Raw genomic sequence first — 23,530 nt, forward strand, 5'->3', positions numbered from 1 at the left:
CTTCATAATACAAAGTCTGATGTAACCACGTATATTTCATGTGAGATTTACAGGATTGACCAGGAAACTGTTATCAAAATCACATCATCCACACATTTAAATACAGGTCTCTGCAGCATATTTTATAAGTTCCGGGCTTCTGACTAGTAGCGCTGGAAATTTCTGAGTATTTTAAAAAAAGGGGAGGGTTGGGACTTCCCTGGTGGTGCAGTGGTTAAGAATCCACCTGCCAGTAAAGGGGACACGGGTTCGATCCCTGGTCCACGAAGATCCCACATGCCATGGAGCAACTAAGCCCGCGTGCCACAACTACTGAGCCTGCACTCTAGGGCCCACATGCTGCAACTACTGAGCCCATGTGCTGCAACTACTGAAGCCCACGTGCCTAGAGCCCGTGCTCCACAACCAGAGAAGCCACAATGAGACGCCTGCACGCCAGAACAAAGAGTAGCCCCCACTAGCTGCAACTAAAGAAAGCCCGCACACAGCAATGAAGACCCAACACAGCCAAAAAATAATAAATAATAAAAGGGTTATTTTCATTTACTTACGTGTACTTGTTTGTTCTAGGTAACCCTGAAGACAATTATCAACAACAGCTCAAATGTCCTCTGCTCTGTGGTGATCTCCCCAATCTCCCAGGCAATTAATTCATTTCTCTTTTATGATCCCATAGCATTTTGTTCAAAATGTTATTATATTACAATATATTTTCTCTCTTTACATGTCTCTCCATGTTGAGATATCTTTTAGGACAGAAATCATATCTTAATCAATTTTATATCTTCAGGACCCACAGTAGGAACTCAGAAAGTACTTAGGGAATGAATAAATGAACGAGTGACTGAATGAATGAGAGAACTAACTATACAAATTACAAGCAGACTCTAAAAATAACAGGAGCTAAAAATAGAGCTATCATATGATCCTACAATCCCACTCCTGGGCATATACTGGGAGAAAAACATGGTCCGAAAGGATTCATGCACCCCAGTGTTCACTGCAGTGCTGTTTACAATAGCCAAGACATGGAAGCAACCTAAATAAATGTCCATCGATGAAAGAATGGATAAAGAAGATGTGGTACATATATACAATGGAATATTACTCAGCCATTAAAAAGAATGAAACTTGGAAAGAACTTTGCAGTAACATGGATGGACCTAGAGACTGTCACACTGAGTGAAGTAAGTCAGACAGAGAGAAATATCGTGTGTGATATCGCTTATGTGTGGAATTTTTTTTAAAAAAGATAGAAATGAACTTATTTACAGAAGAGATACAGACTCACAGACTTTGTTGTATACCTGAAACTAACACCTGAAACTAACACAACATTGTTAATCAACTATACTCCAATATAAAATAAAAAGTTAAAGAAGCAAATAAATAAATAAGTGGGGTTACTAATAAAGCATAAGTTATTCATGTTAGACAAATTTGAAGTCATGGCCTTAGAGAGTTCAAGTCTGCTAATAAAGAGTATAATTAGCTTTATATCATAAGAAAATCTGAAAATATATTTACCATTACCTCTGCTTAATTTATTTCCAGTGGTTGGCACATGTATGACAAATAAAGCCTTTATAAAATCTCAAAAACAAATAAAATAACATAAAATAAAATAAAAAAAATACTAAGAGGTCTAAAGAGTGACTGTCTTTCCAAATTCCACAGAGGGAGAGACTGGGAAGAAAAGGATTGCCCAAGGACCAAAGGTATGGTAAAGATATGATTTTGTTGGTATTCTGAACACTTACATATACAACAAATTCAGTATTTCCACTGTTTACTGCCAGCTTTCACTCTTAAAGAAATAAGGTGCTTTCTATTCTCTGCAGGTTTGGGGCCGCCTTCATCTCACAAAATTGTTCGTAACACAAAGCAACTCTAAAATTTATTTTAGATGGATATTTTTCATTCTGTAAAGAATGCATCTCTTTGACATCTATATAAAGACTATACTTCAATTTGTCATTTTGTGTAGAAAAAATGTTGTCTTACCACAAAATAAGTAAGAGAAGAAATGATGGAAATTTATTTGAAATTTTAAATTAGTTGGTTAATGAATGAACAGTTTTCATTTCTCCTACCTCTCCTTCAAAATAATTTACATATAATCTCCTGAAAGAATGCAAAGTGAACAGGAGTAAAAATCTGGAGACTTGTAGTCCTTTCCCACACTAATCACTCAGTCTATGATGTGAGTAAATCACAGATTGCCATCTGCTCATCTATAATGGGGATTAGATGTAATCAGTGATTTTCAAATTGGACTACTCGAAGCCTGGGGGATTCTGTGATTTTGCGGGGAAGAGGTTAAAAGAACATGATTAAGAATTTGCAAAAAAAAAAGAATTTGCACTTCTTAAAAAGAGTTCAAAAAAAATCACTATATTATATGATTTATAAGCATCCTCTAATATCCAAAATCTGATTATTCTATTTCCTTATGTTGTTAAAGACTGCTAACAGTCTCATATTTTAAATTGGAAAACTAAATGCCAAATGTATAGGTGTCCTTTAAAAATCAAATAATTTATGCAGAAGTCACCCAACTCTAATTCTAATAGTATCTTTTGGAAACAGTTGCCCATATTGTCATGTAACTACAAATGAAACATGGCCTCCCAGAGAGCAAAGACTAGGAATTATTTTTTCCTTGAGTAAGCGAGTCAATTATCACACCAATGTAATTTTTAATTTCATAAGCATTAAAAAGACATATTATTATTTTTAAAATACCTGTACTATAAATTGTAACTCTCTTCTTTCTGCTTCCCATTGTTCTGCTTGTAATCTAAACTCCTCCAATGCTGTCTCCCTGATATGAGACTCCATCTCATTCTTCTCCTGCTGATGTTTTTCCAACGCTTCCTTTACGTGAATAAAATCTTGTTTTAGTATTAGATCAATAAAAGTTATCTTTCTTCCTTCATCCACAATTTAAATATACATAGGGCTCTCCTTACCTATACAGACTGTTAAAACTCATTATAATTTATGTTAAAATCATTAATTAATAGAATAATTATATTTTGGTCATCAGAATGTATATGTGAATAAGAAGCTATGGTTACCCATTTAATTTAAGCAACATTTCATATATATAGATAGATAGATAGATATAGATAGATATAAATAGATATAGATATTTAACCCAATTTTTCCAAAAAATTTAACTGCTGGGGATTGAACAAAATGCATCATATGATAGAGACAAAACAAAGTAGATTGTTTGGCAAATATGTAATCTATATGTAAAGGAGATAATATGGAAAGCTCTAATTAGCTATAGAAACACTATTTGGATTATCCCTGATAATTTATATATAAATCTGACAAAGAACACTGTATTTACCAAAGGGGAGAAGGAGGAGTTTTGTGCAACAAATCAGTATAAGGAAACTCTAGAATGTTAAAAATTTGAAAAGTCAAAAAAATATTTTTAGGTTTAGACTATTAACTAATTTCTAGTTCTACAGATAAACAATATTTGCAAGAGGTTTTTCTTCTGGGGTTTTCCGAGTTGTACCACATTTACAAGATCTAATCTGGTTCAAAATCTCAGAAGTATAAAATGCAGGTTTCCCAAGAAGCCCAATCTTCTAAACTATAGGGTTTTAAACTAAGTCTGCATTAACACAAGGAGAAAGATTCTCTGGTTTATATGAGACAGAGGGAAAGCCTCCTGTGTCCTTATAAACTGTAGCATCGTTCTGCATAATAAAGACTGCCCTCCCAACTTTCACTAATGGAAAGCCAACAGGAGGAGCCTTGAGGTTTTTTCCCCTTAGGGCAAAAGAGTGACTCCTCTTCACCCCCAAAGGTCTCTGTGCAGATTAGTTCAAAGCCAATTGTATAAAATCAAAGCAAAGTTCTCCTACCAAATAGGTGATGAAGATCACATCAAGATCTATAAAAGAGATCTTGAGATGCAGGCTGATTGACTATAAGGATTGCTGCCACCATTACCCTCTTTCCCCATAGCTCTAGACATTTCATGTGGAGAAGTTTATACAAAGCAGTTCAGGGACTTGTAGTTCCGGGTGCCACCTAAACTCCCCCCATTCAAATACTAATGGAGCCCTTGTATATGCCAGGCACTGTTCCAGGGTCTAGGAATATTACAATAAAGAGAAGAGAAAACTGTGACTGTTGACATGCAGGAAATCAAAAGGAGATATGCTGACAAGGTCAGGGAACCTTTGTGCTGAAACTTTTACATTTAACAAATGCTTCTGTAAAATTATTTTTAGTGAAGATTTATTTCCAATATTCTGAAAAGCCATTCACCAGTGGTAAATGTAGAGCATTTTTATCATGTAATTTTTTTTTTTTTTTTGGCTGAGTTGGGTCTTTGTTGCTGCACACAGGCTCTCTCTAGTTGCAGCGAGCGGGGGCTACTCTTAGTTCTCACTGCGGTGGCTTCTCTTATTGCGGAGCACGGGCTCTAGGCGCAGCACAGGCTTCAGTAGTTGTGGTTCACAGGCTCTAGAGCACAGTCTCAGTAGTTGTGGCACACGGGCTTAGTTGCTCCACAGCATGGGGGATCTTCCTGGACCAGGGCTCGAACCTGTGTCCCCTGCATTGGCAGGCAGATTCTTGACCACTGCACCACCAGGGAAACCCTATCATGTATTTTTAAATTTAAATTGGTACTTCCAAAAAGTGGCAAATACAGACAATTCAAAATCTGTCTTTTAAGTGGGTGGCAACTTCAACATTAAACCATACCTTTACTTTAGAGACTAAAAAGGAACAAAAAATGGGAGAATAAATAGCTCATAATAATTTCAATAAAAGGTCATCAAATATTTATATACCGTGCCTATATAGAATGTACCCTACACAGATAATGAAGTTTACATCAGATACATAAAAATTTTTCTATATTTATTGCATATTCAGGTCAAAATCTGGGGCCCACGTTTTTAAAATTACAAATTTTCATGTTGCTGGACCAAAAGGGTTGTGGGTTCTTATCTTCTTACAGTATTCCCATATAAGTGAGTTGGGTTTTTTTTTTGATCAGAGATCTCAAACTGTTTTTCACAAAAGAAACAATATATATATTAATATATTGCTAAAGCATATAAAAAATAGACCTGCAAAAATGCCCCTAAAAAGGAAAGAAGAGAGGGAGAAAGGAAGGGAGTTGGGGGGGGGGCGGTGGGGAAGAAATTAGATTTTCTTGCTTTCTGGTATTTTCCTTTCCAAAAATAACTTCAAATAATGTATAATACATATAATGAATATTAAATATAGAAAAATTCCTTCATAAAATATTTTACCTGTACAGTTTTCTCTAGTCTGCTGTTTTCTTTCATAAGTAAATCATATTTTTGATCACAGTTTTGAATTATATTGTCTCTTTCCTCCAAATCACATTCAAATCTTCTGCATTCTTCTTTCCATTTCTGCTGGGAAGTCTGGAATGCTTTCTCCATCCCACTTGCCTTTCCCTGAAGTTCTGCATTCTGAGCTATTAAAAATATAAAAGAATAATAGGTACATTTACAACCATAAATTAAAACCGTAGGAGTTCAGAAACCTAGGCATTGGAGCTGATTTCAATTACAGCATGATATTAAGACAAAACATTTAACCACTTCATACCAGTGAACTCTTGAAAAGTTCCTGTCCCAAAACCAATCTATTCTACAATTTCTCAATCTCTTCTTCCCCTCCAGACAGAGGTGATTTTGCTGTGAAATGGTTATGACATATTCTTAGAGGCACGCCCAAGTTTAGGTGCACCAGCTGCAACTCAATGCTTTTTCTCCTATTCAAGAAAATAAAATTTTTTTAAGTGTGACATATAATAGGGCTACTTTTTTAAAAGACTTGATAGATTACAAATTTTGATTTTTGACTTGGCAACAAGTTAGTTGTGGCATATCTTACACTTGATACTGTCACAAAATTGAGGTTGGGAACCCTAGAACTATAGCTCTTTACTCCCCCAAAGTTAGGCTCGATTCACCTCTCATCCTAGTATTACCTCAACAATAACCATCACTTCCCAACTCACTATGGCTGCTGTTTGCCTCAGCACCTAGAAAGAAGTGATGAAAGGCTACTAGGTCTGGCTCCATCACCTATCACCTGATTAAACCTCCCTGACTCTCTAACCCTCAGTGGGAATAAAGTTGTTGTAAAGATAAAAATGAGGAAATATGTACAAACGTACTTGTTAAACAAACCAAAAAAAAAAAAAAGCCAGTTAGTAGTATTATTTTTAAATTATATTTGTGTTTTGAATGGATCGTATGTTCAAAATACAAGTTATTATCAAAGGTACAAAAAGTCTCCCTCCCATCCAGTTACTCTCTCTACAAGACATTATTGTATGGTTTAGTATCCTGTATTGCCGGTAAAAAGTTTGAGGCCATTTTGATTCCTATTCCTTTGCATCTGGCTTATTTTTCTTTCCTTTCCTTTTCTTTTCTCTTCGAAAGCTTTAGGATCTTTTTTAGGTCTCTATTTTTCTGGAATTTCATAATGCTATGCCTTCACATGGGTCTATTTTTTTCCACTGTGGTGAATATTCTGTGGACCCTTTCAATCTGGCAACTCATATCCTTCAGCTCTGATATTTTTTTTAAGTAATTTCATTGATCATTTATCCCTCTCTGTTTTCTCTCTTATCTCTTTCTTTCAATATTACCTATTATTCAGATTGGCCCTCAAAGTTTCTTGCCTTTTCTCTCCTATTTTTCCACCTTTGCCTTTTTAAATCTAATTTTGGGATATTTCTTCCATCTTCATCTTCCAATGCTTCTACTGATATTTTTCATTTCTGATTTCACATTTTGTTTTACATCTTTATTGGAGTATAATTGCTTTACAATGGTGTGTTAGTTTCTGCTTTATAACAAAGTGAATCAGTTATACACATACATACGTTCCCATATCTCTTCCCTCTTGCGTCTCTGTCCCTCCCACCCTCCCTATCCCACCCTTCTAGGTGGTCACAAAGCACCGAGCTGATCTCCCTGTGCTATGTGGCTGCTTCCCACTAGCTATCTATTTTACGTTTGGTAGTGTATATATGTCCATGCCACTCTCCCACCTTGTCACAGCTTACCCTTCCCCCTCCCCATATCCTCAAGTCCATTCTCTAGTAGGTCTGTGTCTTTATTCCTATCTTATCCCTAGGTTCTTCATGACATTTTTATTTCTTAAATTCCATATATATGTGTTAGCATACGGTATTTGTCTTTCTCTTTCTGACTTACTTCACACTGTATGACAGACTCTAGGTCCATCCACCTCATTACAAATAGCTCAATTTCGTTTCTTTTTATGGCTGAGTAATATTCCATTGTATATATGTGCCACATCTTCTTATTCCATTCATCCGATGATGGACACTTAGGTTGTTTCCAAAAATATGGAACGCTTCACAAATTTGCGTATCATACTTGCGCAGGGGCCATGCTAATCTTCTCTGTATCGTTCCAATTTTAGTATATGTGCTGCCGAAGTGAGCACCTGATTTCACATTTTTAATTTCTAAGAGCTTTCTTTTTTTTATACCACCTGGTTCTTGCATCATGGATGGAATATATTCTTTTTCAGCTCTGAGGATATTAATAATGCTTATTTGTTAAATCTTCTCCTTGCAGAGTTTCTGATTCTTCCAAATTATTTTTTTCTCTCCATTTTAGAGGCTTTCCACAAGTATCTGCTAATTCTTGGCTGCCTGCTCCCAATTAAGTGTAACTATAAGGGTGACATACCTTTTATACATCCACATAACCACTACCTAGATTCTGAGCTTCAGGATGAAACTTGATAACTGTGGTCTGATAAAAGTAGGCCATTTATTACGAAATCCCCAACATCAGCATCATTAGGGTTTTCCTCTTGGCTTGGTCAGATGACCCATGGAAGAGTTTTCCAAGCTCCCACATGAAGTGTAGAAATCTCAGTGCTAGCTTTTGGGAAACTCAATAGAAAAAAGGAAGCTGGAAGGAATAGTTCCTCAATATTTAACATTGAGTATGTTATCTTCCTGTTTTTGCCAGTCTGAAGACCCTGTATTTTATCATCTCCAGATATTAAGCCCCCCAAATTACACTAGGAAGTGGGAGCAATCCCAGAATATCATACTCTTGGGAAGGGGATCTAAGAACCTAAGTGCCTCTAGAGCAAACAGATTTCATCTAACCCTCTTTATTTTACTTCTGCTATTCCAATTCCTAATTCCAAAGGTAGCTGGTGCTTCCAGTTCATAAGCCTTTGATTATCTAGCAAGTTGTGTGCCAGCTTTCCCAACCCCTGGCTTAGGATTCTGACGTCTCAGGTCTGCTAAGTCAGTTATCCCTCATCCATTCATTTTCCAGCTTCGAAAATTTTCTCTCTTATCTTGTCTCCTCTCTCAATCATTATGAGATTATCTCTTTTAATATCCCATAACTCCATCAGGTTGTTTTTTATTCTACCCTCAATATTTTATCATATATATAAAGTTTAAAGTATTGTAAAACGAACACCTGTAAACCCCAGACTAGACTCTATGATTGTTAACATTTTGCCATATGTATTTTCTTTACCACACATTCATCCATATATCCATGCATCCACTCATTTTTTTCATCCATCAGACCATACTTTTTTATGCATTTCAAAACAAGTTGCAAATAAAAGTACATTTCACTGCTGAATAATTAAGCATTCATATCAATAATATAGAATTCAATTTTTTTTTGCAGGTAAAATTTACATATAGTGAAATGGACAAATCTTAAGTGCTCCATTCAAAGAGACTTGACAAATGCATACACTCATGTAACCAAAACCCCTATCAAAATACAGAAAATTTCCTTCAATCGAAACGTTTCCCCCTACTTTTCCTAGTTAGTCCTCACTGCCAACCCATCCTAGAGGTAACCGCTGTTCTGATTTTTTTTTCACCAACGACTAGTTTTTTCTGTCCTAGAATTTCATATAATGGAATCATACAGGAAGTCCTCTTCTGTGTAAAGTTTCACTCAGCATAATGTTTTTGAGATTCACTCATGTTATTGAATGTATCAGTAGTTGATTCATTTTTATTGCTTAGTAATATTTCATTGAGTGAATATACAAAAATTGTTTCTTCATTCTTCTGTCAATGGACATTTGGGGTTTTTCTCCAATTTGGGGCTGCCATGAATAGAGCTGCTATGAAATTCTTATACAAGTCTTTTGTGGACAAATGTTTCTCAGAGAAACTACCAAAGAGTGAAACTTCTGGGTCACTGGATAAATATATGTTTATTTTAAAAGAAATTGCCAAGTTTTTTTCCAAAGTAGTTGTACCATTTCACTTTCTCACTAAAAAAGTATAAGAGTTCCAGTTCCTCTACATCCTAACTAACATTTGGTATTGACAGTCCTTTCAATGAGAGCCATCAGATGGGTATGCAGTGACAGTCACTGTGGTTTTAGTTTGCATTTCTCTGATGACAAATGAAGGTAAGCATTTTTCATGTGATTAACGGCCATTCTTCTATATTCCTCTGTAAAGTGTCTTGAAATCATTTGACTTTGGGCAAGTAACTTCCCATCTTCCCTGGACTTCAACTTCCTCATAATTAAATAAAAGTCATTAACTTGTACATCTAGTGCCTTTCAAGTCTTATAATCCTAAGTTCCAGATAGTAGTTTAGTAATTAAATGCCAAAGGTAATCAAAAGTATTTTTGACCAATGGCCAGGCCAAGACTAGGGATCGTAACCTTTATAATATTATAACGTGACATTCGCTTGGCCCCATGCAGTTAACAAAGCACTTTTATTTTCTCATTTCATCCTTAAAACAACCTAGGTTCAAGTATCAGTAAGTGGCAGAATCAGGACCTAAATCTAAATCTTCAGAATTCACGTTCAGTGTTCTCTTCATTAAAACCTGCTGAGTATAAGAATGTTCAGGGCAACACTATTCTTAATAAACAAAAACCAGACACTACCCACTACCAATAGAAATGGATGAATATTAAGTGTGGTATGTTCACACTATATAATACTAAACATCAATATGAAGTTCATATGACAATAGGAATGAACTCACAAGCACAAAGTTGAAGAAAAGAAGCCAGATACAAAAGAGTACATACTATATGATTCCTTTCATATAAAGTACGAAAAAGAGGCAAAATTAATTATTGCTATTAAAAATCAGGATAGCAGTTATCTATGTGGAGGACTTCTGGTAATTTTCCATTTCATGACCCAGGTGCTGGTTATAAGTCATACACTTATCTAGGCACACTTCTTTATATATATTATACTCTGTGGTTCCTAAACCTAGCTAATCAACAAATCACCTGCAGTGCTTCTTGAACATACAGATTTTCTCAAGCTAGAGATTCTGTTTCAGATTACATGTGATAGGAGGCCTATGAATTTTTTTAAAATCTCTATATGATTCTGCTGATTATTCATGAAACAAGTGCTCTAAAAAGTGATTAACAGAATTTTGAAACCATTTTTCTATACTTGTACAAAAAAAATAATGTAAGGTAAAGTAAATGAATGTTCACATAATTGCCAGAAGACATACACACATAGCAAAGTCTGTCCATCAAAGGCCAGTCAAAGAAATCAAAACCCTACCTCTGACCCTATATGGAATGCATACACAACAGGGAGCAACGATGTACAATGACGTTACAAACAGGGAGAGAAATAGAAATAGTTTTACCACAGAGTTTTTCTTGGATCCTATGTGCCTCAGCTAATCTTTCTTCAGCAGCCCGCCTTCCGAGTCCAGCTTCCTTTCTAGCAACAGCCAGGTCATATTCCAGACTTTGTCGCAATGCCTCTCCTTTTTCAACCTCGGATCGTAGCTTGGCAATCTGGCTCTCGTAGCTTGCCAGCTAAAAACAGACTTCTGATATCATGAACCAATATAAAAATATGTCTCCAAGATTATGAGATCATGCACCCAAACAATTTTCTTAGAGAAATTTGTTTCTATAATATTTATAAGACAAGAATTTACACATTTATACTTTCTAAAAGACTGGAAAAGAAGCACTAGCCTTACTCAGCAAATAACATTCATTAATTTTCTTATTTTAGAGAATCCACTAGAGAAAAAATTTTTTGAATTTTTATATGCACTTCTTATTAAAAGTAAAGAGAAATCACAGGTTTTAATCAGAAAAAGTCATACCTAAGAAGTGAAAAAAATGCATGACATATAGTAAGAACTTAAAAATTCATTCTCGGGCTTCCCTCGTGGCGCAGTGGTTGAGAGTCCGCCTGCCGAGGCAGGGGACATGGGTACGTGCTCCGGTCCGGAAAGATCCCACATGCCGCGGAGCGGCTGGGCCCGTGGGCCATAGCCACTGAGCCTGCGCGTCCGGACCCTGTGTTCCGCAACGGGAGAGGCCACAACACTGAGAGGCCCGCATACCGGAAAAAAAAAAAAAAAAAAATTCATTCTCTCCTCTACTCCTAAACCCTAACTGAAATCAAGAAGCAAATGGTGGACTTCCCTGGCAGTCCAGTGGTTAAGGCTCCGCACTCCCAATGCAGGGGGCACTTCGAACCCTGGTCAGGGAGCTAATGTCCCACATGCCGCACAGTGCGGCCAAAAAAATAAAATAAAATAAATAAAATAAAATGCCTTAAAAAAAGCAGCAAATAGTATCAAAATTTGGTAAATATTGTCTATATTATTTCTCTGGATTATGACATTACTCATAGAGCATAAAGTAATAAAAGTGCCTGTTTTACAGGGATTTTAATGAACGAATATCTAATTTATCTACTATTTAGATAACCAGATAGTTAATAACTAGATTTAATTCATCTAATATCCTTCCATGAAGTAGTGTGACAGGAGACAGGTCAGAGAGTTAGAACCAGATGATTTATAAAGTCCCTTCCCACTCTGAAATTCTATGATCTAATCAGTGATTCATTAAATGATATTAAATACTTGCTACATGTCAAGTACAGTGAAAGATATAAAAACAAACATTATAGAGCCCCTGATCTCAAGTAATGAAATGCTATAGAAAGTCATAAGGGATTAGTTTCACAAAAGAGGTAAAAATGTTATGATAGTTCAAAGAAAAGCAAAATTACTTCTTGCTGGAGGGAGAGAAAGAAATGATGGATGAGAGAGAATGCTAGGAAGCTATCATACGGGAAAGCATCAAGCTACTGTATCAGGCTAGAAATAGATGGTCCAATTACCATATAAGAAAAGACAAAAAGGATTTCTAAAGGGCAACATCAGAAATTACCATAAGTAGCAGTTAATATGTAGAGTGCAGCAGGAGTTACACTCTTTTTAACATATATAAAAAAAATAATTTCCATTTTTATAAATGTTAGAAAAGTAAATGTCTTCAGCACACTTATACTCACAAAATAAGAATTTACAAATATCTTTTAATAAGTTAATGGAAAAAAACATAAAACCTTTATTACATCTTCAAGATAACTCCGTTTATTTCAGAATCACGCCATCCCTCCCTGCCCAGGAATAAAGTTGTTAACATTTGGGCATTCCCAGTTGTGCCAGTCATTTACCTGTTTGCCCTCAGACACCCCCTCCCCCATCCTTCTCCAGTTCTACTCCATATTCTAGGAACTACATGTGCCAGACTTCCCTGCCCACTGGCTTCTTGGGAGTTTGGATCAATGAGAGGCACTTGTGGTATATGTGAGGACAGGAAAGGAGAAGCCAGGGTATTTGTCCCTCTCTAGATCTACCCTGAGCAGCATCTGTCTTCCCTGTGGCTGCAAATCCTTCTGGATAGCTAGCTTTTTTCAACCTTAGGAATGAAAGCAACTTCCTAATGTTGCTACCCTCTGGGTTGCCTTAACATCCCCTATTTGTCTTTTTACCTCTTCTGGTACTTGTGTAATCAATTCCACTTGGACACCAAATGATATTACTCTTGGTATCAGAAATAGCCTCAAGATGGGTTTCTGATATTTTGTAGTAAACCTATATGAGCCTAAATACAATGAAGACCTTTTTGCAGGTAGAAATGAGATACTTTTGCAGTGATCCATGGCCTCCAGTGGGATCACAATTATTTACATTATCATGTGCAATTGTTTAAAATAAAGTGCCAGTTGAGTTCAAGCCTTTGGGAAATGAAGTAGCAACTGCACTTGACCAACATGGCAGTTTTGTTTACTACAAGACCCATGGCATGGGAAGGCTAAATCTAACTATGCTAGAGAATTTACAAAAATGAAAAGGTAATCCCAGGGTTCTAGAATCTCAGCTCAAGACAGTCAGAAAGCCAGAGAGTTTCTACGTTGACTTTAAAGAATCTCTTATTTCTCATAGCCCCATGGCAGACAAGGCTAAAGACCAGATGGAAAATCTAATTATGGGGAATGCAGAATTAAAATACAAGTTGAATAAAGAAACTCAACAAGTTTCTAATGTTAAGATGGTATATATCAGCTGGGCATTAGGTAGAAAGGAAGGAGATGGATGAGGACTTTTGGAATTAGACAATCCTGAAAACTGCAAACTTCCAATCTCCTCTGAACACCCCTTCTCCCAACAACAGCAGCCTCTTCTCCCTGTCTGAGTTACTTGTCCTTCCCTTGCTTAAAGACTTAGTAAGGACCACAACTGAAATAGCTGTCTTGCAACAAGATGTGCAAGACCCACTTTCACCTCTTTGTCGCCATCGATAGACCCAGACCTCAGTAAGCCACAAGGGGAGAAATGCAGTCTTCTCTGGGAGAAGATAGTATCTATAGCAAAAGGACTGCAAAATTTTGCTAATCTTGTAATAGAAGGAACCCTATATAGGCTTGATTTGGGTTTAATAAGCTAGCTGTAACAGTTTGCTTGGAATGGGTGACTGTAAATTGAATTCAACATCAGCCTGCATCACTTAATAAAGTCAAAATGCCAGTACTTTCCTGATATAATATGCAGACTTAAGAAGATGGGAGTGGTGGCTTCCCTTGTGGTCCGGTGGCTAAGACTCTACGCTCCCAATGCAAGGGGCCTGGGTTCAACCCTGGTCAGGGAACTAGATCCCACATGCTGCAACTAAAAGAGCCCACATGCCGCAACTAAAGATCCCACATGGGGGTTTCCCTGGTGGCGCAGTGGTTAAGAATCCACCTGCCAATGCAAGGGACACGGGTTCGAGCCCTGGCCCAGGAAGATCCCACATGCCACAGAGCAACTAAGCCCATGAGCCACAACTACTGAGCCTGAGCTCTAGAGCCCACGAGCCACAACTACTGAGCCCACGTGCCACAACTACTGAAGCCTGCGTGCCTAGAGCCCGGCTCCGCAGCAAGAGAAGCCACAACAATGAGAAGCCCACGCACCACAACGAAGAGTAGCCCCTGCTCACCGCAACTAGCAAAAGCCCGCACGTAGCAATGAAGACCCAACACAGCCAAAAATAAAAATTAATTAATTAATTAATTAAAAAAAGATCTCGCATGCCGCAATGAAGATCCCCCACGCGGCAATGAAGATCCCGTGTGCCACAATTAAGACCCGGCGCAGCCAAATAAATAAATAAATACTTAAAAAATAAAATAAAAGAAAAGAAGATGGGAGTGCTTTTTTTATGAGCAAACCAAAACCTCCCCTTTCGCCAATTGCATCCTCTTTGAGAGCCCAAAGGACATTATTTTCCTAATTAAAGTGCTCTAAAGTACACTGGCCAGCAAAAGCACCCTTAGAAAGCTCTAGCGGCTAACCTCTATATACCAGAGATAATAGTAGATGGTAAAGATAATGGTGGGATATGTCATAATTGAGATGGACTCGCCAACCTCAATCAAAATGGTGAACTTCCAGAGCAGCAAAGGCCAAGTGGTAGCAATTAACCAGTAGAGACAAGGTGAGCACAGTTTCTATAATGGACGGCTGGAGCACAACAGTAATCATAGCATTTGACCTCCAGGTATTTGTGGTGGTATCTAATTGATTCTCGTGTACCCGGGAATTAAAGAGATGGGCAGTCTTCTAAAGCGGTGCTATGCAGTAGATATATAATGCAAGAAATTTTAAATTTTGTGTAATTTTAAATTTTCTAGTAGCAATATTTTGAAAAGTAAAAATATGTGAAACTAATTTTAACATTTTACTTAACCCAATATATCCAAGATTCTTTATTTCAACATAAAATCAACATGAAAAATTATTAGTGAGCTATTTTACTTTTTTTAGATATTTTACACCTTTTTGTACCAAGTTTTTGAAATCCAGTGTGTATTTGTATCACATCTTAATTCAGACTAGTCACATTTCAAGTGCTCAAAAGATACATGTGGCTAATGGCCACCATATTGGAGAAGCGATTCTAAAGCATTATTTGGTCTAAACAACAACAAAAACAAACAAACCAAAAAAAACAAACTGATAAAAAAAACAGAAAAACTCCAAGTCTGGTGAGCAGAATCCTTACTTAAGTCTCTAAAATATGAAGTCATACCCTCCCATCAGTTCCCAGACTCCCTGACTCCTTGAGGCACCACCACAAGTACACACTGTAAACTTCCCCGAGCCTTTCCCAATGCGCAAGGTACAAGCTCTGAACTGGAGACTAGCATTTGCTATATCTCGCATACACAGATCCAGGAACTAAAGGATGGAAGTGGAAGTGGCCTCTCTCTATTAACATAGCCTCTAATAACCTTACCACCTACCAACCCACTCACCGGGTTCCCCCCCACCCTCCCAAACATGCAACTTTGGGCTTTGATATTTTAGAAGAGATCTTAATTTACAAAGGGTGAATACTTCCACCAGTTGACACAAAAATGATCCACATTGATACTGCAACATGGATTAACTTCGGAAACATTATGCCAAATGAAACAAAACAAACACAAAAGGACAAATACTCTATGGTGCCACTTATATAAGGTATCTATCTAGAACATGCAAATGCATAGAAATATAAAGTAGATTAGAGGTTAGCAGGGGTGGGGATGGGGGAAGGAGGACGGGGCAGTTATTGCTTAATAGGTACAGTTTCTGTATGGGATGATAAAAATTTTTGAAAATAGATACTGGCGATGGTTGCACAGTGCTGTGAATATAAATATAACTGAATTGTACACTTAAAATGGTTAAAATTGTAAATGTTATATATTTTTTACCGCAGTAAAAAAAATTATTTTTAAATCCATTGTATCAGAAGCTGAGACTACCTCTAGGCTAGTTTTGGGCTCCTTGTACCAGTGAAACAAAAGGCAAAGAAAGATGATGTTACCAGAGTCTTGATTACCAAGACTGGCTGGGGTGACTGATCCTGATTACCAAGGGCATAGTGAGGCAGAGGAGACCATGGAAACCTGGGGATTCAACGGTATGATTCTCAGTATATCCATATCTACAGAGATCCAATAGATGTGGCACCATTAAGGAATCAAACTTTTCAAGAATGAAATGCAGTCACTCCACCAAGGAAAATGCTGGCAGAGGGTAAGGGGAACAGGAATCAGTTGTGACAGAAGTGAAGCGAAAAATATCAGCTTATAGGGCTTCCCTGGTGGCGCAGTAGTTGGGAGTCCGCCTGCCGATGCAGGGGACGTGGGTTCGTGCCCCGGTCCGGGAAGATCCCACATGCCGCGGAGCAGCTGGGCCCGTGAGCCATGGCTGCTGGGCCTGCGCATCCAGAGCCTGTGCTCCGCAGCGGGAGAGGCCACAGCAGTGAGAGGCCCGCATACCACAAAAAAAAAAGAAAAAGAAAAAATCAGCTTATAACCCTAGGACCAGTTCTAAGAATAAGAACTGCAGCAGCTCTGCATATCTGTTATATGAATATATTAGTGATTTTTTTCTTTGCTCCTCATCTCTGGCATTATATGAAGAATGTTGGTACTATTGGTCTCAATTTAATTCATGAGACACAAAATTGTAAGATTCTGATGGTGAGGATACGTATCATCTGTGAGATAGAAACGATGGACTGATAAGGCTTTGTGTCTCCCATTGTGGAGTGGGTGAGAGCATCTTTGTATAGAGGATATTTGAGTTGCCTTGCAAGATTACACAGGAACAAGATATTATTGCATGGGAGTTACACATGAGCAGAAGAGTGATAATGAATGCTGAAGAGCAAAAAGTGTGGAGTGTCAATTATTTGTCCATTTGATCCATTTCTCAACCCCCTTCTTTTGCTCTATTATATCATAGGAACTGTAATTCCCATGCTCCATTGTTAAATGGCTCTACTTCCGGCAGTGTCTCTGGCAGTAGCTGCATCTCTTTTCAGGTTCCAGCTGCCTATGCTTCATTCCAACATCCCAACCTGACTGAACAGCCCCTACCATGGTTCTCCCTCCCACCAGACAGCTCCAACTTCTGGACTCTGGTAACATCATCTCCTCCCATTGGTCCTCTGGCCTAGAGGTGATGGTGGCTTCCTGATGTAACTAATCTCTAGGTGGCCTCATCATTCCCTGTTGGAATTCCTAGGTATTTCATCACCTGTACAACCAATTCCGTCTATTAATGTCCCTCTTTTAGCCTGACTGGGCCTTATTTGATTTCCAGAGCTACCCACAGAGCTGTGAAAAACATATCCTCTAGCTGTGAAAAACAACCATGAGGTTGTTTTCTCATTTAAGCTTCAACATATGCACTACAACATGAACAGCAACAAAATGGTATCTCCCTCCTTTTCAAAACAAGTCTTCATTCTTTTAGGTCTTATGCTCAACCAGTTGTCTTAGAACCTCCTCTCTGTGTCATCCTCCATGTCTTCCCTGATGCCCTCCTACAGCATGTCTCAGCCTCTAAAAGGTCTTTCACCATTTTTACGCCATGACCCTCTTTGGCAATCTGGCACAGCCTTTTCAAAATAATGTAATTACATGCATAAAATAAAATACACAAGATAACAAAAAGAATCAAAGTATAAAAATAAATATATGATATAACAACCAATTTGTGATGCTGTAATCTACGTTACTTCTTTAATAACTTGTACTCACAAGTCTAATAACCATTTCAAAGTAATGACAAGTATAAACAATATTTCAATATATTTGCAGTAACTGAAGTATGGTATGTGTCTGCAATTTCTATTGGTGATAAATTCAAAAGTACTGCTAATCCTACTATAGCTTGCTTTTAAAAGGACGACAGGCTGGGCCAAGCCCTTCATAACTGAAGGAAATGCTTAACATGAGTTAGGGGTTAATAAAAATAAAAATATAATTTCTCCCTATCCAACTACATGGATTCCTTGATTTCTCAGTTTGTAAGGACCCCTGCTTAAGACCCCTACTCCTAAGAAATCTGGCAGGATCAGTCAAACACCTTTAGGTCTTGAACCCTAGAAAGCCTACTGCTTCGTCCTAGGTATCCAGTAACTTTTGGCTAGAGAAAGTTACATTGCTTTTCCTTATTCTCTCCCATCCTCATTGCTCTAAAAGATTTTCTTGCTCTATCGTCACTATCGGGGCCAATGAGATATCTGAATAGCTTCATGACCTCTTGTCCTACTTTGCACATCTGTATTATTGTGCTCAAATAATTTTAATAACCACTGCAAAAGTGAAAACCTTGTGGCATTTTCCCATCTCAATCACCCACATCAGTACAACTTAGTTTCATTCGGAAGCTGTGAGTCTGTAAGAAACTCCTCTCCCCCATACCCTCTGCCCACTAATAAATCTCAACAGTAACCTATTATTTCTATACCTAGGAAAGAAAACGGGGGCTCAGAAAAATGACATAAGTTGCCCAAGAACCCACAATAATGAAATTCCTAGATAAGTCAGTTTAAAGATTTTTATTATTTTTTATTGTGGTATAATTGACATATTATATTAGGTTCAGGTGTACAACATAATGATTTAATATTTATATATATTACAAAATGATCACCACATAATTCTAGTTAACATCCATCACCATACATAGTTATAATTTTTTTCTTCTGATGAGAACTTTTAAGATCTACTCTCTTAGCAACTTTCAAAAATGCAATACAGTACATTATTAACTATAGTTGCCATGCTGTATATTACATACCCAGGACTTATTTTATAACTGGGAAGTGTGTACCTTTTGACCCCCTTCACCCACTTCATCTACCTCCACCCACCCCCTGCCTCTGACAACCACCAATTTATTCTCTGTATCTATGAGCTTGGGGTTTTAATTTTTAAATACCACCTATAAATGATATCATACAGTATTTGTCTTTTTTTTAACATCTTTATTGGAGTATAATTGCTTTACAATGTTGTGTTAGTTTCTGCTGTATAACAAAGTAAATCAGCTATACATATAAATTTATCCCCATTTCTCCTCCCTCTTGCGTCTCCTTCCCACCCTCCCTAACCCACCCCTCTAGGTGGTCACAAATCACGGAGCTGATCTCCCTGTGCCATGCGGCTGCTTCCAACTAGCTATCTATTTTACATTTGGTAGTGTATATATGTCCATGCCACTCTCTCACTTCGTCCCAGCTTACCCTTCCCCCTCTCCAAGTCCTCAAGTCCATTCTCTACATCTGCGTCTTTATTCCTGTCCTGTCCCTAGGTTCTTCAGAACCACTTTATTTTTTTAAGATTCCATATATATGCGTCAGCATACGGTATTTGTTTTTCTCTTTCTGACTTACTTCACTCTGTATGACAGTCTCTAGGTCCATCGACCTCACTGCAAATAACTCAATGCTGTTTCTTTTTATGGCAGAGTAATATTCCATTGTATATATGTACCACATCTTCTTTATCCATTCATCTGTTGATGGACATTTAGGTTGCTTCCACATCCTGGCTATTGTAAACAGTGCTGCAATGAACATTGTGGTACATGACTCTTTTTGAATTATGGTTTTCTCAGGGTATATGCCCAGTAGTGGGATTGCTGGGTCGTATAGTAGTCCTGTTTTTAGTTTTTTAAGGAACCTCCATACTGTTCTCCATAGTGGCTGAACCAATTCACATTCCCACCAGCAGTGCAAGAGTGTTCCCTTTTCTCCACACCCTCTCCAGCATTTACTGTCATATGGCAGTTCTGTTTTTAGTTTTTTAAGGAATCTCCATACTGTTCTCCACAGTGGCTGTATCAGTCTACATTCCCACCAACAGTACAAGAGGGTTCCCCTTTCTCCACACCCTCTCCAGCATATACTATTTGTAGATTTTTTGATGACGGCCATTCTGACTGGTGTGAGGTGATATCTCATTGTACTTTTGATTTGCATTTCTCTAATGATTAGTGATGTTGATCATCCTTTCATGTGTTTGTTGGCAATCTGTATATCTTCTCTGGAGAAATATGTATTTGGGATTTCTGCCCATTTTTGGATTCGGTTGTTTGTTTAATTAATACTGAGCTGCATGAGCTGCTTGTATATTTTGGAGATTAATCCTTTGTCGGTTGCTTCATTTGCAAATATTTTCTCCAATTCTGAGGGTTGTTCTTTTTGTCTTGTTTAGTTTTCTTTGTTGTGCAAAAGCTTTTAAGTTTCATTACATCCCATTTGCTTCTTTTTGTTTTTATTTCCATTTCTCTAGGAGGTTGGCCAAAAAGGATCTTCCTGTGATTTATGTCACTGAGTGTTCTAGCTATATTTTCCTCTAAGAGTTTTATAGTGTCTGGCCTTACATTTAGGTCTTTAATCCATTTTGAGTTTATTTTTCTGTATGGTCTTAGGGAGTGTTCTAATTTCATTCTTTTCCATGTAGCTGTCCAGTGTTCCCAGCACCACTTATTGAAGAGGCTGCCTTTTCTCCATTGTATATTCTTCTCTCATTTATCAAAGATAAGGTAACCATATGTGCATGGGTTTATCTCCGGGCATTCTATCCTGTTTCATTGATTTATATTTCTGTTTTTGTACCAGTACCACACTGTCTTCATTACTGCAGCTTTGTAATATAGTCTGAAGTCCGGGAGCCTGATTCCTCCAGCTCTATTTTTTCTTTCTCAAGATTGCTTTGGCTATTCGGGGTCTTTTGTGTTTCCATACAAATTGTGAAATCTTTTGTTCTAGTTCTGTGAAAAATGCCATTGGTAGTTTGATAGGGATTGCATTGAACCTATAGATTGCTTTGGGTAGTATAGTCATTTTCACAATGTTGATTCTTCCAATCCAAGAACATGGTATATCTCTCCATCTGTTTATATCATCTTTAATTTCTTTCATCAGTGTCTTACAGTTTTCTGCAGACAGGTCTTTTGTCTCCTTAGGTAGTTTTATTCCTAGGTATTTTATTCTTTTTGTTGCAATGGTAAATGGGAGTGTTTCCTTAATTTCTTTTTCAGATTTTTCATCATTAGTGCATAGGAATGAAAGAGATTTGTGTGCATTAATTTTGTATCCTGCTACATTGCTAAATTTATTGATTAGCTCTAGTAGTTTTCTGGTAGCATCTTTAGGATTCTATATGTATAGTATCATATCATCTGCAAACAGTGACAGCTTTACTTCTTCTTTTCTGATTTGGATTCCTTTTATTTCCTTTTCTTCTCTGACTGCTGTGGCTAAACTTCCAAAACTATGTTGAATAAGAGTGGTGAGAGTGGGCAGCCTTGACTTGTTTCTGATCTTAGTGGAAATGGTTTCAGTTTTTCAACACTGAGAACGATGGTAGCTATGGGCTTGTCATATATGGCCTGTATTATGTTGAGGTAAGTTCCCTCTATGCTTACTTTCTGGAGAGTTTTTATCATAAATGGGTGTTGAATTTTATCAAAAGCTTCCTTTGTGTCTATTGAAATGATCATATGGATTTTATCCTTCAGTTTGTTAATATGGTGCATCACCCTGATTGCTTTGCATATATTGAAGAATCCTTACATTCCTAGGATAAAGCCCACTTGATCGTGGTGTATGATCCCTTTAATGTGCTGCCGAATTCTGTTTGTTGAGGATTTTTGCATCTATGTTCATCGGGGATACTGGCCTGTAGTTTTCTTTTTCCGTGACATCTTTGTCTGGTTTTGGTATCAGGGTGATGGTGGGTTCACAGAATGAGTCTGGGAGTGTTCCTCCCTCTGCTATATTTTGGAAGAGTTTGAGAAGGATATGTGTTAGCTCTTCTCTAAATGTTTGATAGAATTCACCTGTGAAGTCGTCTGGTTCTGGACTCTTGTTTGTTGGATGATTTTTTTATTTATTTTTTTTTTGCAGTGTGTGGGCCTCTCACTGTTGTGGCCTCTCCCGTTGCGGAGCACAGGCTCCGGACGCACAGGCCCAGTGGCCATGGCTCATCGGCCCAGCCACTTCACGGCATGTGGGATCCTCCCAGACCGGGGCACGAACCCATGTCCCCTGCATCTGCAGGCGGACTCTCAACCACTGCACCACCAGGGAAGCCCTGTTGGATGATTTTTAATCACAGTTTCAATTTCAGTGCTTGTGACTGGTCTGTTTATATTTTCTATTTCTTCCTGGTTCAGTCTTGGAATGTTGTGCTTTTCCAAGAATTTGTCCATTTCTTCCAGGTTGTCCATATTTGCATATAGTTGCTTATAGTAATTTCTCATCATCCTTTGTATTTCTACAGTGTCAGTTGTTATTTCTCCTTTTTCATTTCTAATTCTATTGATTTGAGCCTTCTCCCTTTTTTCTTTAGGAGTCTGGCCAATGGTTTAATCAATTATTCTTACCTTCTCAAAGAACCAGGTTTTAGTTTTATTGATCTTTGCTATCGTTTCCTTCATTTCTTTTTCATTTATTTCAGACCTGATCTTTATGATTTCTTTCCTTCTACTAACTTTGGGGGTTTTTTTGTTCTTCTTTCTCTAATTGCTTTAGGTGTAAGGTTAGGTTGTTTATTTGAAGTTTTTCTTGTTTCTTGAGATAGGACTGTATTGCTATAAACTTCCCTCTTAGAACTGCTTTTGCTGCATCCCATAGGTTTTGGGTCATGGTGTTTTCATTGTCATTTGTTTCTAGGTATTTTTTGATTTCCTCTTTGATTTCTTCAGTGATCTCTTGGTTATTTAGTAGTGTATTGTTTAGCCTCCATGTGTTTGAATGTTTTACAGTTTTTTTCCTGTAATTGATATGTAGTCTCATAGCGTTGTGGTCAGAAAAGATACTTGATATGATTTCAATTTTCTTAAATTTACCAAGCCTTGATTTGTGACCCAAGATATGATCTATCCTGGAGAATGTTCCATGAGCACTTGAGAAGAAAGTGTATTCTGTTGTTTTTGGATGGAATGTCCTATAAATATCAACTAAGTCCATCTTGTGTAATGTGTCATTTAAAGCTTGTGTTTCCTTATTTATTTTCATTTTGGATGATCTGTCCATTGGTGAAAGTGGGGTGTTAAAGTCCCCTACTATGACTGTGTTACTCTCGATTTCCCATTTTATGGCTGTTAGCATTTGCCTTATGTATTGAGGCACTCCTATGTTGGGTGCATAAATATTTATAATTGTTATATCTTCTTCTTGGATTGCTCCCTTGATCATTATGTAGTGTCCTTCTTTGTCTCTTGTAATAGTCTTTATTTTAAATTCTATTTTGTCTGATATGAGAACTGCTACTCCAGCTTTCTTTTGATTTCCATTTGCATGGAATGTCTTTTTCCATCCCCTCACTTT

The 23,530-nt window shown here is 37.5% G+C and overlaps 1 protein-coding gene and 1 non-coding gene across 9 annotated transcripts in view; both read right to left on the minus strand.

Annotated features, from left to right (window-relative positions):
- The window catches only part of CCDC171 (coiled-coil domain containing 171), a 359,296-nt gene that overhangs the window by 313,190 nt on the left and 22,576 nt on the right, over nt 1-23,530 (minus strand). For 7 of the 8 annotated variants that reach the window (XM_029203361.1, XM_029203357.1, XM_029203362.1 and 4 more), the window contains 3 exons: nt 10,693-10,867; nt 5,295-5,485; nt 2,746-2,877 (listed from right to left, as the gene is read on the minus strand). In XM_029203361.1, coding sequence (XP_029059194.1) covers nt 2,746-2,877; nt 5,295-5,485; nt 10,693-10,867 — 498 coding nt within the window. Of the gene's footprint in view, nt 1-551; nt 659-2,745; nt 2,878-5,294; nt 5,486-10,692; nt 10,868-23,530 lie in introns of those variants that run through there. The other variant, XM_029203364.1, reaches the window with a different exon arrangement.
- LOC114884882 lies at nt 7,391-7,497 on the minus strand. The gene has a single exon (XR_003790943.1). It is a non-coding gene; the product is annotated as a U6 spliceosomal RNA (small nuclear RNA).

The sequence above is a fragment of the Monodon monoceros genome, unplaced genomic scaffold (genome assembly GCF_005190385.1).
Source record: "Monodon monoceros isolate NGI ecotype Baffin Bay Population unplaced genomic scaffold, NGI_Narwhal_1 Super_Scaffold_5, whole genome shotgun sequence".
NCBI classification, from domain to species: domain Eukaryota; kingdom Metazoa; phylum Chordata; class Mammalia; order Artiodactyla; family Monodontidae; genus Monodon; species Monodon monoceros.